This window comes from Trachymyrmex septentrionalis, unplaced genomic scaffold (genome assembly GCF_001594115.1).
Source record: "Trachymyrmex septentrionalis isolate Tsep2-gDNA-1 unplaced genomic scaffold, Tsep1.0 scaffold60, whole genome shotgun sequence".
NCBI classification, from domain to species: domain Eukaryota; kingdom Metazoa; phylum Arthropoda; class Insecta; order Hymenoptera; family Formicidae; genus Trachymyrmex; species Trachymyrmex septentrionalis.
Window position 1 is genome coordinate 686,244 of NW_017305779.1, and position 13,719 is coordinate 699,962.

At 35.5% G+C, this 13,719-nt stretch overlaps 1 protein-coding gene across 2 annotated transcripts in view; it reads right to left on the minus strand.

Moving 5' to 3' along the window:
* LOC108752602 (rho GTPase-activating protein 7) overlaps positions 1 to 13,719 on the minus strand; it is a 220,473-nt gene that overhangs the window by 154,387 nt on the left and 52,367 nt on the right. For both annotated transcript variants that reach the window (XM_018493545.1, XM_018493544.1), the window contains exons 2-6: positions 6,754 to 8,268; positions 5,716 to 5,890; positions 4,353 to 4,592; positions 3,816 to 4,055; positions 3,374 to 3,567 (exon numbers count right to left, since the gene is read on the minus strand). In XM_018493545.1, the coding sequence (XP_018349047.1) occupies positions 3,374 to 3,567; positions 3,816 to 4,055; positions 4,353 to 4,592; positions 5,716 to 5,890; positions 6,754 to 8,268 (2,364 nt within the window). The remainder of the gene's footprint in view (positions 1 to 3,373; positions 3,568 to 3,815; positions 4,056 to 4,352; positions 4,593 to 5,715; positions 5,891 to 6,753; positions 8,269 to 13,719) is intronic.

Sequence of the window (13,719 nt, forward strand, 5' to 3'; positions counted from 1 at the left end):
TGTGCGTTTAAAACAGCTGATCTGACAAAAGCCACGAGTTTTCCATCGTGGCCTTCGTACACGCGTACATGATAGACCACACGGTGTGGCTATATTCGAGGTCCAAAGGATACCAACCGATTAATACGCCACCACGGCTGGTTGCCCCATTAGCTTTGATCGCTTAACATAGGCAATCCGGTACTGGGAGTTCACGCGCGACTTCCGCGCGCGCTCTCGTGCAATGGGTGTTTACCGAGGCAACATGCTCACTCGAGCGCGAATCTCCCCGTGTACTGACACTTCATTGATAATTTGCATACGCGGCCACCATCCTACGAAAACTGCGGAGATAAACGCGGGCATCGCGGCGGCGCACATTCGGGCACGTCAAAGGTCAAAGTTACGGCCGCGCTCGCACACGGAATGCAAAATGCAGCGGGACTTGAGCAAAGCATTGGGTCGTTGGGTGCATCAAAAATATATAAAGTAAATAAAGTATCGACTCCCTCGGCTCCAAGTGCATCCATGCGGAACTTCGCTTTTACTGTCAAAGACTGACCTTGCACGATTTTCGTGCACGAAACGATCGGCGATCTCTACACGTTTGTAGGATATTTCGTGTACACGTAGCGACGTGATACTAAAGAAGATAATACTAACAAAGATGATGTTGAAGAAGAATGTTGGAGAATATTGTTCGAGAAAACAATAAACGCAACCTACTTAGCTACTTTCGATCGTTTAGTATGGCTCTTAAATTTAATTACAAGTAACAGTTAATTGCTATGCTCTTTTAATAGGGCAAATAGCATTGAAACTAATTCTCTTAATACCATTGACGTAAAGTATACATAAAACCTTTACAAAAGGTGTAGTAAAATAATTAAGCGTAAATTAAATTCAACACAAAAATTCCTTCCTATAAAATATAAACGGTGAGAGTTGAAGAAATTGATATATCTAATCAGGATTACCACAGAAATTGAATTTCTTGATTTTTCCTGATTTTCCAGATAAAAATGAGAAATTTCCATGACCAATATATGTAAAAATTTTAACATAATAAAATATATAAAAAGATTTAACATTTATTGTAGAATCAAGGATTATAAGAAAGCTAGCTTATATTATTAAAAACGCAAAAAAAGCTTAGTAGCATAATACAATTTTTGAGGCAAATTCAGGCCAACAAAAAATAAATTAGTATTGGAAAAAAGAATGCATTTATGACGAAAAAGAGCGATCAAATAAAATTACTGAATAAAATATAAATTTTAATTATTTTTTTAAATTGTTTAAAGTGCATGAGTTTTGAACGCATATGACTTATAAATGTCAGATATAATATTTAAAAAATTATAAAAATTATTTGGAATATAAAAGCAGTTAAGGGAATTGTGAGCAAAGTTCAAAATTCCAGTTTCTTTTATTTTCCCCTGATATTTCTCAGTTTTCCATAACCATTTCAATTTATCTTATTTTTCCAGATCTGTGTATAATCCTAATCTTGTAATGTCAGATTCGAAGCTTCGGCATTAAAATTTTCGAAGATCGACTCTATTAAAGAATGATAAAATTATCATTGATTAAATTATCAATAGTCGAGCTGTAGCAGTCTAACATCATATTCATGTACATTAATGCAAATAATTTCTTTTTTAATCTGAAAATTTAAATATATCAGATTTAAACATCAAATTCATGGAATTAGATTAAAATTAAACTCTTTCAAAATAGTAATTAAATAATATTATGTTCAAGTAATTCTCGTTATGTTCGTGCAATTCGCATAATCATCCACTAACCCGCGTTTCGGTCTCTCACATTAGAACTTGTCAATAATCTCTTTGATCGTAATTATCTATACAAATCGAGAAAATTAATTATTTCTTAGAGCAATTAATCATGAAGGATCAATGGTGCATACGTCTAAAGGTGCATCCGCAGCAGAGTGGCTCGAGCAGTTCCCACGGTAGAGCAATTCTTGTTGGTTTGCATGGAATTCCCGTCTAATATGAAACAGGTGAGTATTCCCGTCAGCAAAAGGTATCCGAGGCTCGTCGCCGACATCGCCGCAACGAAGTGTCATTCTTATGACACTTATCGTGGTCCGCACGAACCGCAGGCGAGAAATACAAGAGACGCGGTAAGCTGACTAACGTGTCGAACGATGTACGCGAACCACGTGGGCAGAGACTAATAGCTGTCCGTGAACAGCAGATCGTCGAACGCAACCGCGAAGACGAGGGAGCGTATATCTGTGATACTGCGTCGGGTAATCTCGATACCGATAGCGCTGTACACGCTTCGCTGCCGCGCGATTAATGCCCGCCGTCGTCGTCTAGGACGATACCCGATGTAAGCGTCCGGTCTCTTGCTCCACGCGTCATGCTCGAGTTAGCTATCGATATGAAGGGCGATTCAAACTGGAGATTTGACGTCAATCGACGTTCGCTTACGTAAGTTCACGCGTATTTGTTATTAAGTAATAATAAATATCTATAATAATAGGAAGTATGTACGAGTATATTGGGTTGGAACAAAAGTTCGTTACAATATTTCATTTGTATCACGTCTATATATTTAAAAAAAAAAACTTTAACAATTACATCCGTCGATAAAGTAATGTTTCATCTTGAAGAACTTGTTTTTTAAATTGCGGTACAATGATTTTTAACGGAGTTATAAGTAATCAAAGTCAATGCTCTTTTTATTTAATCAACTCGATAACTCAGTAATGACAAATCTTAGAAACATTTTTAAAACACGATTTTGTAAGGGAAACTTTAAGCTTTCACGTTAGAAAGTCGAAAATTTTCGCAAGTTTTTTTTAGCATGTGATAGAGAAGAAATTTGTCCATCTTATCCAGTTCGTAGTTCTCTCTGTGGTAAAAATTATCACACTCACAGAAATTCAAAAGACATAGTAATCTTTTAAAAGTAGAAATGTTAATTTTTAAAATCCTTTAAAATAAATTTAAATTTTATTCATTTCTAACAATGTTACACCTACTTGAATTTTAAAGTTCGTGACGTTACGGACTTTTGTTCCAACCTACACACTATTAAACCGAGCTTTACTAGCTTCTGTCGGATGATTAAAGAATTTCTATGGCTAACTTTTCTCTTCTTAATACTCTTGATTCAAGAAAATTTCTTAAATTGTCGGATATTATCGTACACCAAAAGAGAAAAAAAATCGTGTACTTACGAAGTCTTGATAAGATAATATAAAGTATTGATAAGATACACAAGAATTTCCCGATAAATGTGAAAAATATTTTATATCTATTACATATTTCGATTTTTCTTCTTTAGAAGAAGCACGTAATATTTCAACCAACTTTCTAGCATGTTATTTACTCAAAGTTAAACACAAAGAGGAGCTCACCGGCACCTTCCTGTTGGCGTTCTTGACGTTATTGTTCTCTAACAACGGCGCGCTGCTGCTCTTCCCGCCCATTTCTACAGTCAAAGGTTCCGGCTTCAGCTGAAGACTTGCCGCGGACGGAGAGGACGGCGCTCGAGGCGGCGTTTCGAGCAGCTCGCCTGAGCTTAAGGAACTGCTCGCAGTGGTGGACAAGCCTGTCGCAGAAGAATAGTCGGACAGCTAGATTAGAATTTATAACATGCAGAAATAAATTATCGCGGAATATATCGTCCAACTAGTAAAATCTTTGAAACTGGTCTCATAAAGCAAGTTTTCTAAATAAATGATTCGTATTTATTACACTTATGCGCATTATTGCATCGCACGTAATAAGAAGACGTAAAAACGACAGCTTGACGTTACGTGTGGGAGGAACACTCGGAGATATGCCGACATGACTCACATAGCGGTAAATTCGTAGGCCTGGGCGTCCTGATCCTCGGCAACGAGTCATCGAGACCGCTACTGCTGTCCACCGCGTCCTGCGAGTACTGATCGTCGATCTGTTTCGTTTGCGTGTGCACGCTCTCGCGTTTGACCCACACGTCTTGCGAATTTTTATCGTTTCGTGAGTTTAGTTTCGATGGCCGTCGTCGAATTCGCTCCCATGTCTCTTTACGATGACATTTATTCGGTGTTGACGCTACGTAAAAAATAACGGATGCGTCAAGATTTTAGTAAATATATATCAGTCTTCATATAATTTAACAATGTAATTTAAAGTTATTGGTATATGATAAAAGAGTCTTTTAAAAACAGCAAGTGTGCCATCATCTTAGATACGCGCAATCATAAAATATAAATAATTTGATTGATAAAAGAAAAAAATGTATTATCCCATTAATTTTATTTTCGAAAATAAAGGAAGATATAAAAGTGATAATGCTGATAATAACCGGATTTATATTTATGAAAATGCAATGAAATTATTTTAACTTACGTTTAGTCAATCGACGGTCCGTGCTCCTAGGTGGACTCGCTGTTCCAATTCCGCTTTCAAGCGGAGATGCTCTGTCGATGGTATCCGGCGATAAACTTCCGGAAGAAATTTCATCCATGCTGTGTAGGAGGTCCTGGGACGATGATGAGGATCTATTGTCGTCATCTACAGTGTCTTGGGGAGAAACTGGGTCTAAGGTGCTCTCATCTTGCAATGATTGCGAATCTAATTGGGACTCGGCTATGATAAAAAAAAATACATAATTGGAAAAACTAAATATTTAAAATAAATAAAACAGTATATATAATTTATTAAAAAAAAATATATATTATATATATACATAATATATATATAATATATACATTAAACTATGACAATTATAATATAATTATTTTATGGGATAATTAAATCAATAAATGTTAAATACTAGTATTTCTTAAAAAATATTTATTGACAATTAGATTATATAAAACTTTTATAAGAATAAAATTATTTTAAATATATATTTATAAATTATAACGTTTATTAATTTTTTACTAATTTTCTATGATACAAAAATGTTTTCTTTGTCAGGAGAGATAAAAAATAAATTAGTATAAAACAGAGCTGCGTTCAACAGAAAAAGCAGCTTTCTAACTGTTGTAAAATTCTTGAATATGATTGATTTAAATCCAGTGAAGAAGTAAGGGCAAGACCAATCATATTTAAGAATTTTATAACAGTTGTTTTTTCTATTGGACGTAGCTAATCACAATATATTATCTAAAAAAAGAAACGATAATACTCAAAAATTCTATCTTCCTCAACCAATTTTGATGAAATTAAGCTTATTCAACGCGTTTTTTTTTTCGTCAAATTAACGAATCTGGCAGAAAAAAATGTCACTCTGCTCCGAGAACTCCTCCGAGATAATCGTTAAAGTGGACGACTATTCAAGTTAGAAAATCACATTGATGACATAGGAGGACGTGAGAATATAATAGGAGGAAGTGAGACTAAAATACTATAAATATTTTCTGCTTTAATTACATATTCTCTACTTTATAAACACAAATTCTTTACTTTAAAAATAAATTCGCTGCTTTAAAAACACAAATTCTCTGCTTTTAAACCAATTTCATTAAAATCGGTAAGAAAGGTAGAATTCTTGAATATTAGAAAGAGAAACATTATCCAAAATAAATGTAATTTTAACCGACTCAAAAGGTCAACGGGGAATTAATTTACACGTAATAATCGATAAACGGAACTCTTGTAATAGGCGTTCATTGGATTACGGAGAACCAAAACGGAAATAAACTTTCCGGGTATTAATCTCATAAATATATTATATATAAGCAACGTGGGATGATGGGAAAATTACCTTGAGGAGAGTCGCAATCGCTAACCCAGGTGAAACTAGAGCTTCTCGAAATCGCCGGTGAAGTTTGAGTTGCCATGTCGGAACAAGTAAGAGTATCCATCGGCGGACTATTCGGACAACAGGAACCCGAGCCATTTCGTATTCTTGACAATAAAGACTGCAGGGAAATAGGCAGCTAAAATAAATATTAAACAACAAAAAATAAATTAGTCTCTGGTAGAAATTTAGATAAGGATCAAACTAGTATACATATATAACCACATTGTAGGTAAGAATAGTAGGTTCATTCAAGACAAAAATCACCTTAAAAATTAATAAAATTAGGCTTATTCGATGTGTTTTTGCATAAAACGAAAAAAACTAGCAAAAAAGTGTCACTTTGTCCCATAAATCTAAGATATTAATCATTCAAATTTACGACTATTCTGGTTATAAAATCTGTGAAGCGCGTCATGTGAATCATGTGAAGCGCGAGTGTGGATCTGTTGTGGGTCCCACATCAGATTTTAAAATAAATTTTACTGTAAATGTCAAGCCATTTTTCATCAGGTCTATGTCAAGCGTGAGAGTGGATCTTTTGTGAGCCACGTTAGATTTTCAAGTGATTATGGCGTGGCAGAGTATCGTGGCACTACCGAGGACATTTCTATCAAGGTCAAATCACGCATTTTTCTATTGCTGCGTGAAATATTTTTGTTATAAACGCAAAAATAAAACAACTTCATACTTTAATGCTATTGTCAAATAATTTTCTTTAAATAATTGCAAATTTATAAGTTATTATCATTTAAATATTTAATTTTTATTAAATAATTATTTAAGTATTTAATTATTAAAAATTGTTGATATTTAACTAATTAAATATTTACATATCAATAATTATATATATTAAAATCTTCTAATTATAATTCTCTGAATTTATAAGCTTGTACGAAATAGACGTACATGTTATAATGCAAATAAGCTAATGCATAATTAATTCTCAATAACTCCTCTTAGTAAAATATAATTAGCGGTAGAAATCAATATGAAACTTACGGATCCCGTTCTCGCGTTTTGCTCCTCTATAATTCTTTTCACGTCAGCGTGCTCCAGCTTGCCGATGGTTCCGTTCTCGATCCCGCAATTTCCATTAACGTCATTGTTCTCAGACAAGTCGCAATTCACTGCAACATCGTTGCCCCACGTTCGCGTCAACGAGAATTTCTTCAAGTCCACTGGGCTAATCTGCCTGATGTCTCTGTCCGATTCCGACAGCCTTTTCGCGGTGACATCGGAACGTAGAGTTAGCGGCGATATCGCTCTCTTTTTTCGAGACAATGTTTCTTTCGAGTTCGCCTTGCTATTTTTCGTCTCGTGAAGCCTGTCATTTCTCAGATGCAACATATCTTGATCCGGCAACGAAGACACGCTGACCAGAATGACGTCGTCGGAACTCTCGTGGAACACCGGAGTATGTCGTTTTCTCAACAATTTCGAGAACGGTGGCTTCTTCTCTTCCGTAGGTGTGACAGGCGCCGATTTCGGAACATGATTGTCCAACGATCTAGATCTGCCCGTTTCCTCGTTCGGAAATACGTCGTCGTATTCGGGATCCATGGTCTCTTGATCATCCGAGCCTCGTCGGAGTCTTTGCAGTCGCATTGCCTTTCTACGTTTTTGATTCGTCAAATTGATAGGAAGGCTCGTTTTTCTCTCGGATCGTTGTCGTGGCGGCAATTTCGCGGTCGCTTCTTCGGGATCTTCCTCGGCGCTTCTGAACGATCCAGCTTGGAACGCGTCTTCATTGGTCTTCGAACTTAATCCTATTCTCTTTGGTGCATGGCAAGGGTTCGATTGTGCGTCTTTCGAGTTGCACTCGCGTTCCAATTTCGACGGTAGACTAGAAGTAATCCGATCAATCTGGCTCTTGATCGAGTTTATCGGCAGACAGTTGCTGGGTTCGTCGTAATCGGAGCTTAGAGTTTCTGTGATATGAAATCGACCATGTTTGTCGATGATGATCTGCAGATTCTCCGGCAGGCTGCCGCTTTTCCTTCCCTCAGGGATCACTCGATCGTGAGGCTCGTCGTAATCCGAATTCAGCAGGCAGCGACGATCATCGTCGACGAACAATTTTCCGTTCCTGCGATCTCGAAGACTCTTCTCGTCTCGAAGAAAACCATGTTCACTGTTGAACTCTCGATCGGAGCACTCGCTATCGGATATTCCAAATTCGTTCAGCAACTCTTTGTATTGTACTCTGACGTCATCATTGCTGCGCGTGACTTCTCTCCTCGTCTTCTCTTTGGTAAGCTCGTTGATCTCGTTGGCGATTATGCTGTTGAACTCCGCGAGGATGCTGTTCGACCATTCACCGATATCCTCGCCACTTCTCGTCAACGAATTTTGTCTTCTTACGAAACCATGCGATTTCGTAGTAGGTAAGTACTTCGAGATAAACGAATCATTCGCGTAGCTCGATAATTTTTCAGATTGAGTTGGATGCTTTGTCTCTTCTACGACGCGGAGTGGAGTCGTTGGAGCTGAGTCGAGTATCTCGCCGATTTCCTCCTGCAACCAATCAGAAATTCAAAGCGTTTAAAACATTGCATTGCCGAAGAATAGTCTTTTCACTAAGAAGTACTTTCTTGTTGTTAAGCGTAATATAGCTCGTGAATAGAATATAATACCATATGTGCTACGTAATTCAACGAGTCAGCTAAGGAAGGAGTTTCATTAGAAGTCGTCATCGTGTTTAAATGCAGAGGCTGTCCCTCGATCGATGAGGCTAAAGAGAAACTTGCAAAATCCTATCAACGATAGATAGGTTACTACCTTTGCGCGGATATCTCGTGCATACAGTTAGCCAGCGGAACGCATTTATAAAGTGGCGCATAATGAAGCGGTTACGAGAGAAGCTGACAGAACCAACGCGGTCCTCGATGCTCGTCATGCGAAATAAAAGGAAGGAATCGACCAGCTGCTGCGACTTAAGATGAGCCGATTTCAAGACGCATTCTCTCTTTCTCTTCTCTATGCTTCCTGTTCTATTTATCTATCACAATCACGTACTCCTTTCTTCTTCAAAGTATTCTCCCACGTAAGCATTGTGAGACATGTATGCATCCTAAGCAGGGTAATAAAACGTGCTTGATATTCTAACAATAAGAAAAATTAAAGTATGTAAGATTTATACAACAAATCGGGAATAAAGGGTCTAAACGCTCAATCAAGTTAGATCTTTAATGCTTAACTTTAACACTAGAATCGCGGGTTTAAATTAACCCAAACGTGGTAAATTTCAAGGTAAATTTGGCTTTTGACGAGGGAGGTTGTCATAGAAATAAAATTACTTATAATTAATTATGATTATTTATGGAAAGAATCACAAAAATCTAAAGCTTCACGTGAAAATCTAAATTAATTGGAAAAAAACTAGCATAGGTAAAAAATGGCACACAGCCGTAATTCTAGTATTAAATGATTCTCTGCGAATTTATATACTACGTATCCAATCTTACAAACTGCGCGCCAAATTTAATTTTCAATCTAGAAACACAATATTAACAGAACTAGAGCAAATAATATAAACAGTAATATCGCAAATTAAATTGACAAACAATTTAATAATATTGATGCTCATCTTAGAAAATATTAATATGTAACTTGCGTTCAAAGTATTCACTCAAATTAAAATTATTTAATATATTATATTCAATAACAATGTTACAGATGTTCTATAAAAAATTACAATTTATGTGACAGAGGGTGCTCTTCAGTTCTAAATGATAATATATTAAAATTCACGAAGTCTTCAAGCCGACCCTGACTGGCCCTCCTCCACTGCACAGGCGAGCTAAATTGAATTTGCATAAGTCTCTCGATGCGCTCACTCACGACCCACGCGATCTCGATCTACGCACGAGACAGACGCGGTCAGCTTCGGTCTCGTCGATCAATGTATCAAATTATATCGGATGGAAAGAACAAGCTTGATTAAATCGAGGAAGTTAAGACGATTTACAATCCAATAGAAAATTCCGACTTCATTCTTGGAAAGTATCGAAGACTAAAAACTTAAAGATAAAAAAATAAAGTCAAAACATAAAAATTGCGAAAGAAAGAATCTGTATCCAAAGTCATATTGCCTATTATCTATAAAAATTGTATAATTAGAAAAATGTGATTTTTTTTAATTGCTGGCAATAAACAAAAATAAAGAAAAAAAACATATTTTAAAAATACATTACTGTAACTTCTTTAAAATCAATTATTACATAAAAATTTCTAAATTAATCCTTTGTAGGCACATATATTTTTTATTCCGTATTTCAACATCTCTGTGTTACATTGCCAAATATTTCAATTATTTGACTTAAATGTTAACTTTTATTTAATAAAAATTGAAAACGCCAAGAAATTTGGGAATAAAATTTTGCCTAAAAAGAAACCCAATGTATCTAAGAAGGGTTAAAATTATAAAATTTTAATTATTCGAAATATTCAACTCATTTTCTAAAAATTTACGCCGCTGTAACAAATAAACGATATAAATTAGAAAACAATTATTGAGACGCAGCGTGCGTGAGAGAAGGAACGTGAATCTTAAACCGCAACAACGTAAAATGCATTATATCTACGAGTAAACAAAATTTATAGGCTGCTGTTGTGTATTCGGTATGCAAATCAACAATGCGAATAGTTAACCAGCAGACTTAGCGGACCTCATCAAGACGGTGGCGTGGCTCAGCGCAATGTTGGCGCGTAAAACGAAGAGCTAAGATAAGGCGGAGAAGAAGGAAGAGGAGAAGAAGCTCTCGAGGGTATCCAGTTGGTACGATTGCATCCAGCTGGGTGATCAATCATCGTGCACGAGCTTCCTATTGTTCCTACGCGGGTGTTACATTGTGCGCCGCGGGCTAATGGCGTATAGGATATAATTGTCTCGGACGTGTCAACCCGTTTACTATCGGCGACTAATCTCAAGGCTTTGATATACCTTGATCTATCTTCTATTCTATCCCAACAGGTTAATCCTGACGTCGGAGGATATGCTTATAATGCAATTGCAAATTCATGACTAAGTCGACCTTGACCGTTAACAATAATTACGTTCAAAAGCCTGACCTTTATTCGTTGTATAAATTTATATGGCTCATTAGAGAATGAGCCATATATGTTGGTAAAGACTTGTATACTTAAAACGAGAAAAAATTGATACAAATGTAAAATTTTTAATACAAAATTGTTTGTAGCTACTTGAAGTGATATATTTAAAATATATCACAAAATTAATTCAGAGGTTATTACCCACAATATATTTAACAATATATTAATTACAATATTCCTTCTCTTAGTATTTTAGTATTAAGAGAGAAAAAAAATTAGGGAAAACAGATATATAATGTATATATTAGAATTTTTCATTTTACTATTATTACTCTAACGCTATTATTACATTGTTTTTGTTTCGTTATATATTACAAGTTATTTCTAGAAGCACCGTTTGGATGGGTGCGTTAACAAAGCGACGAGTTTCTCGTACAAACCGATTGTTCACGCAAATCTTAATCGCTATAATTGTTGATGGATCGAGTGCAACGTTTACGTCGAAGGACGCGGAAGCGCGCTTGTGAATCGTCTTGATTGGGATCACGTTTAATCTCCGCTCTCTCGCTACGCCTACAATGGCGTACGGCCATCGCGGCGATCGCCATGTGCCATTCTAATATTCTCCATCCATAACGCCCCGACCGGTACATTTATCAAGCCGATATTTATGTGAAAGCACGCACGTCGCGCTTTTAGCGGCGCACTTTCTTCCTACTCGAGATAGCTCTCATAGCGCAATGATTAGACGAGCACGTCTGGAAAATTTTCTCTCGCCTTCGCGTGGGCTGACTGCTCATGATAACGACAATCAGTGAGATTGACGTTGGTGGAAAACAATAAATTAACACTCGCCGACCGCCGTAATATTGATAGCAAAAATCGTTCAACGAAAACGTTATTTATGACGCGAACACAGACTTTAAATAATGCATGAGATAATGGATTATTTACTTAATAAATATATAACATAAAGATAAATTTAACACATGTACTTTTCAGTTCTTTTTATTATATAATAGATAAAAAATATAATTTTCACGTCAAGATGAAATAATAATATTGCCCTCATATGTATAATAAATAAGACTCTTTATGTATACGATAAATAAAGAGAGAAAAAAAGATGGAAGATTTCCTCAATTAATAATAATTATTCACAATAATTATAGAACTTCAAATTAATCATTTACTTGTCAAACTGTTAATTTGTAGCTAAAGGAATTAATTAGTGAATGACGCGGAAGTGACCTTTCAAACTGCAAACACGCAATTTCACCACGCGCAATGCATGTCGCTCCTAACATCTTCCTGAAAGCGAGAAAAGTCGACAACCCGTTCAAGTGGCAAAAAATTTCGATAAAATATCGACGTCGTTCATTAAGTGAAGAAGCTTATCGTGCGTCAAAGTCGTCGATGCATCTGCCAAGTGGCCAGCATGCATGTTCTCGCGTGCGTTATATTGACGTTAATATTTAAACTGTGTTGAAAATGGTAAATCCCTTGACATTTTTACTAAAGCAATATAAACAAGTTCTAATATATACTTATCAGGTTATTCGTCCTACGGCTTATCTATATTTTTTTAGGCTTTTTTATTTTTTCTTTTGTTCTCTTATATTTATACATACCATTGTTTAAGATTATTAATCTTCCAAGACGTTGCATCACAACATAAGGAAGAATCTAAAATTGTAATTAATGTTCGGTATAATATTATATACATGTAGTTCATAAATTTTATACGAGAAATTTAATTATTAATTTTCATAAATTAATTTCTTTAGTCAAAATTTAAAAATAATTTTTTTAATTTAAAATTTAAAATTTTTTTAAATTTAAATTTTTAAATTTTAAATTTTAATTTCTTAAATTTCAAATTATTCTTCCAAGTTTAAAATACTTTCCTTATGTTAACAGAATATTCTATATTTTAAATATTCAACTGTAATTAATTCTATAAAATCAACCTCTTTATATGTAGAGAAGGGACACATGTTCTACGAGAAAATTCTATAAAATTACAAATATACATATTCACATATAAAGCGCATTAATTAACGCAAGTTGTGTGACAGAGCGCATTGCCTCGGCGTACGATATATGTAGTTTCGTTCATCGTGCGGGCTTAATTGACTCAAAACTTAATTAAGCGCTGGTCGAGGAAGCTCGAGAGTCTCCCACCGAGCATAAAGAATGATTAGATCGAATTGAAGCAATGTTTTAATCGTCTTGTAAACTGCATCTCATGGCCGAGTGCATTTCGCTTCGGGAAATCGATCCCATGAATCTTAGCGTATCAACCATTTTTCGTCACGCCTCCGTGTGCCACTTAATCCACTTGTAGTCGCCAAGCTGAATAATTAATTGCGATGATTGCTAATTAACGTCGTCACATAAATCATGTAAAATTCTGCGGTAAACAGTTCCAAAATCGAATTTATCCAATTACGTAATGATCGGCGCAATTTATAATATTTATGACTCTTACGTTTTTGATCGGAAAACTTATTTTGCATTCTCGCCTTTTTTTCTGACATGTATCTATATAAAATTATAATGTTAATTAATTAGCTTCTCAATCGCATTTACGTTAAATGAGACGCTAATATGAGGAGTATTAGCAGGCAAATACGTGAAGCTTAATATCAGTACGCTAAAATATGACCTATCGATCGGACAGAAATTACTATTTACATGTTGATCAACCCGTTCCACTGATCCTATCTGATCTTCTCACATATTTGTCAAATAGCTCGACAATTCTTCTAGTCGGCTCTTCATTAATGTTCCGCGACGATAATAATATTTTATGTCGTCAGATTATCAACTATGAATTTCTCACTTCGTTTCGCCTCAACTATCTCTCAACGCTCTCTTTTTCCGATATATATATATATATATATATATATA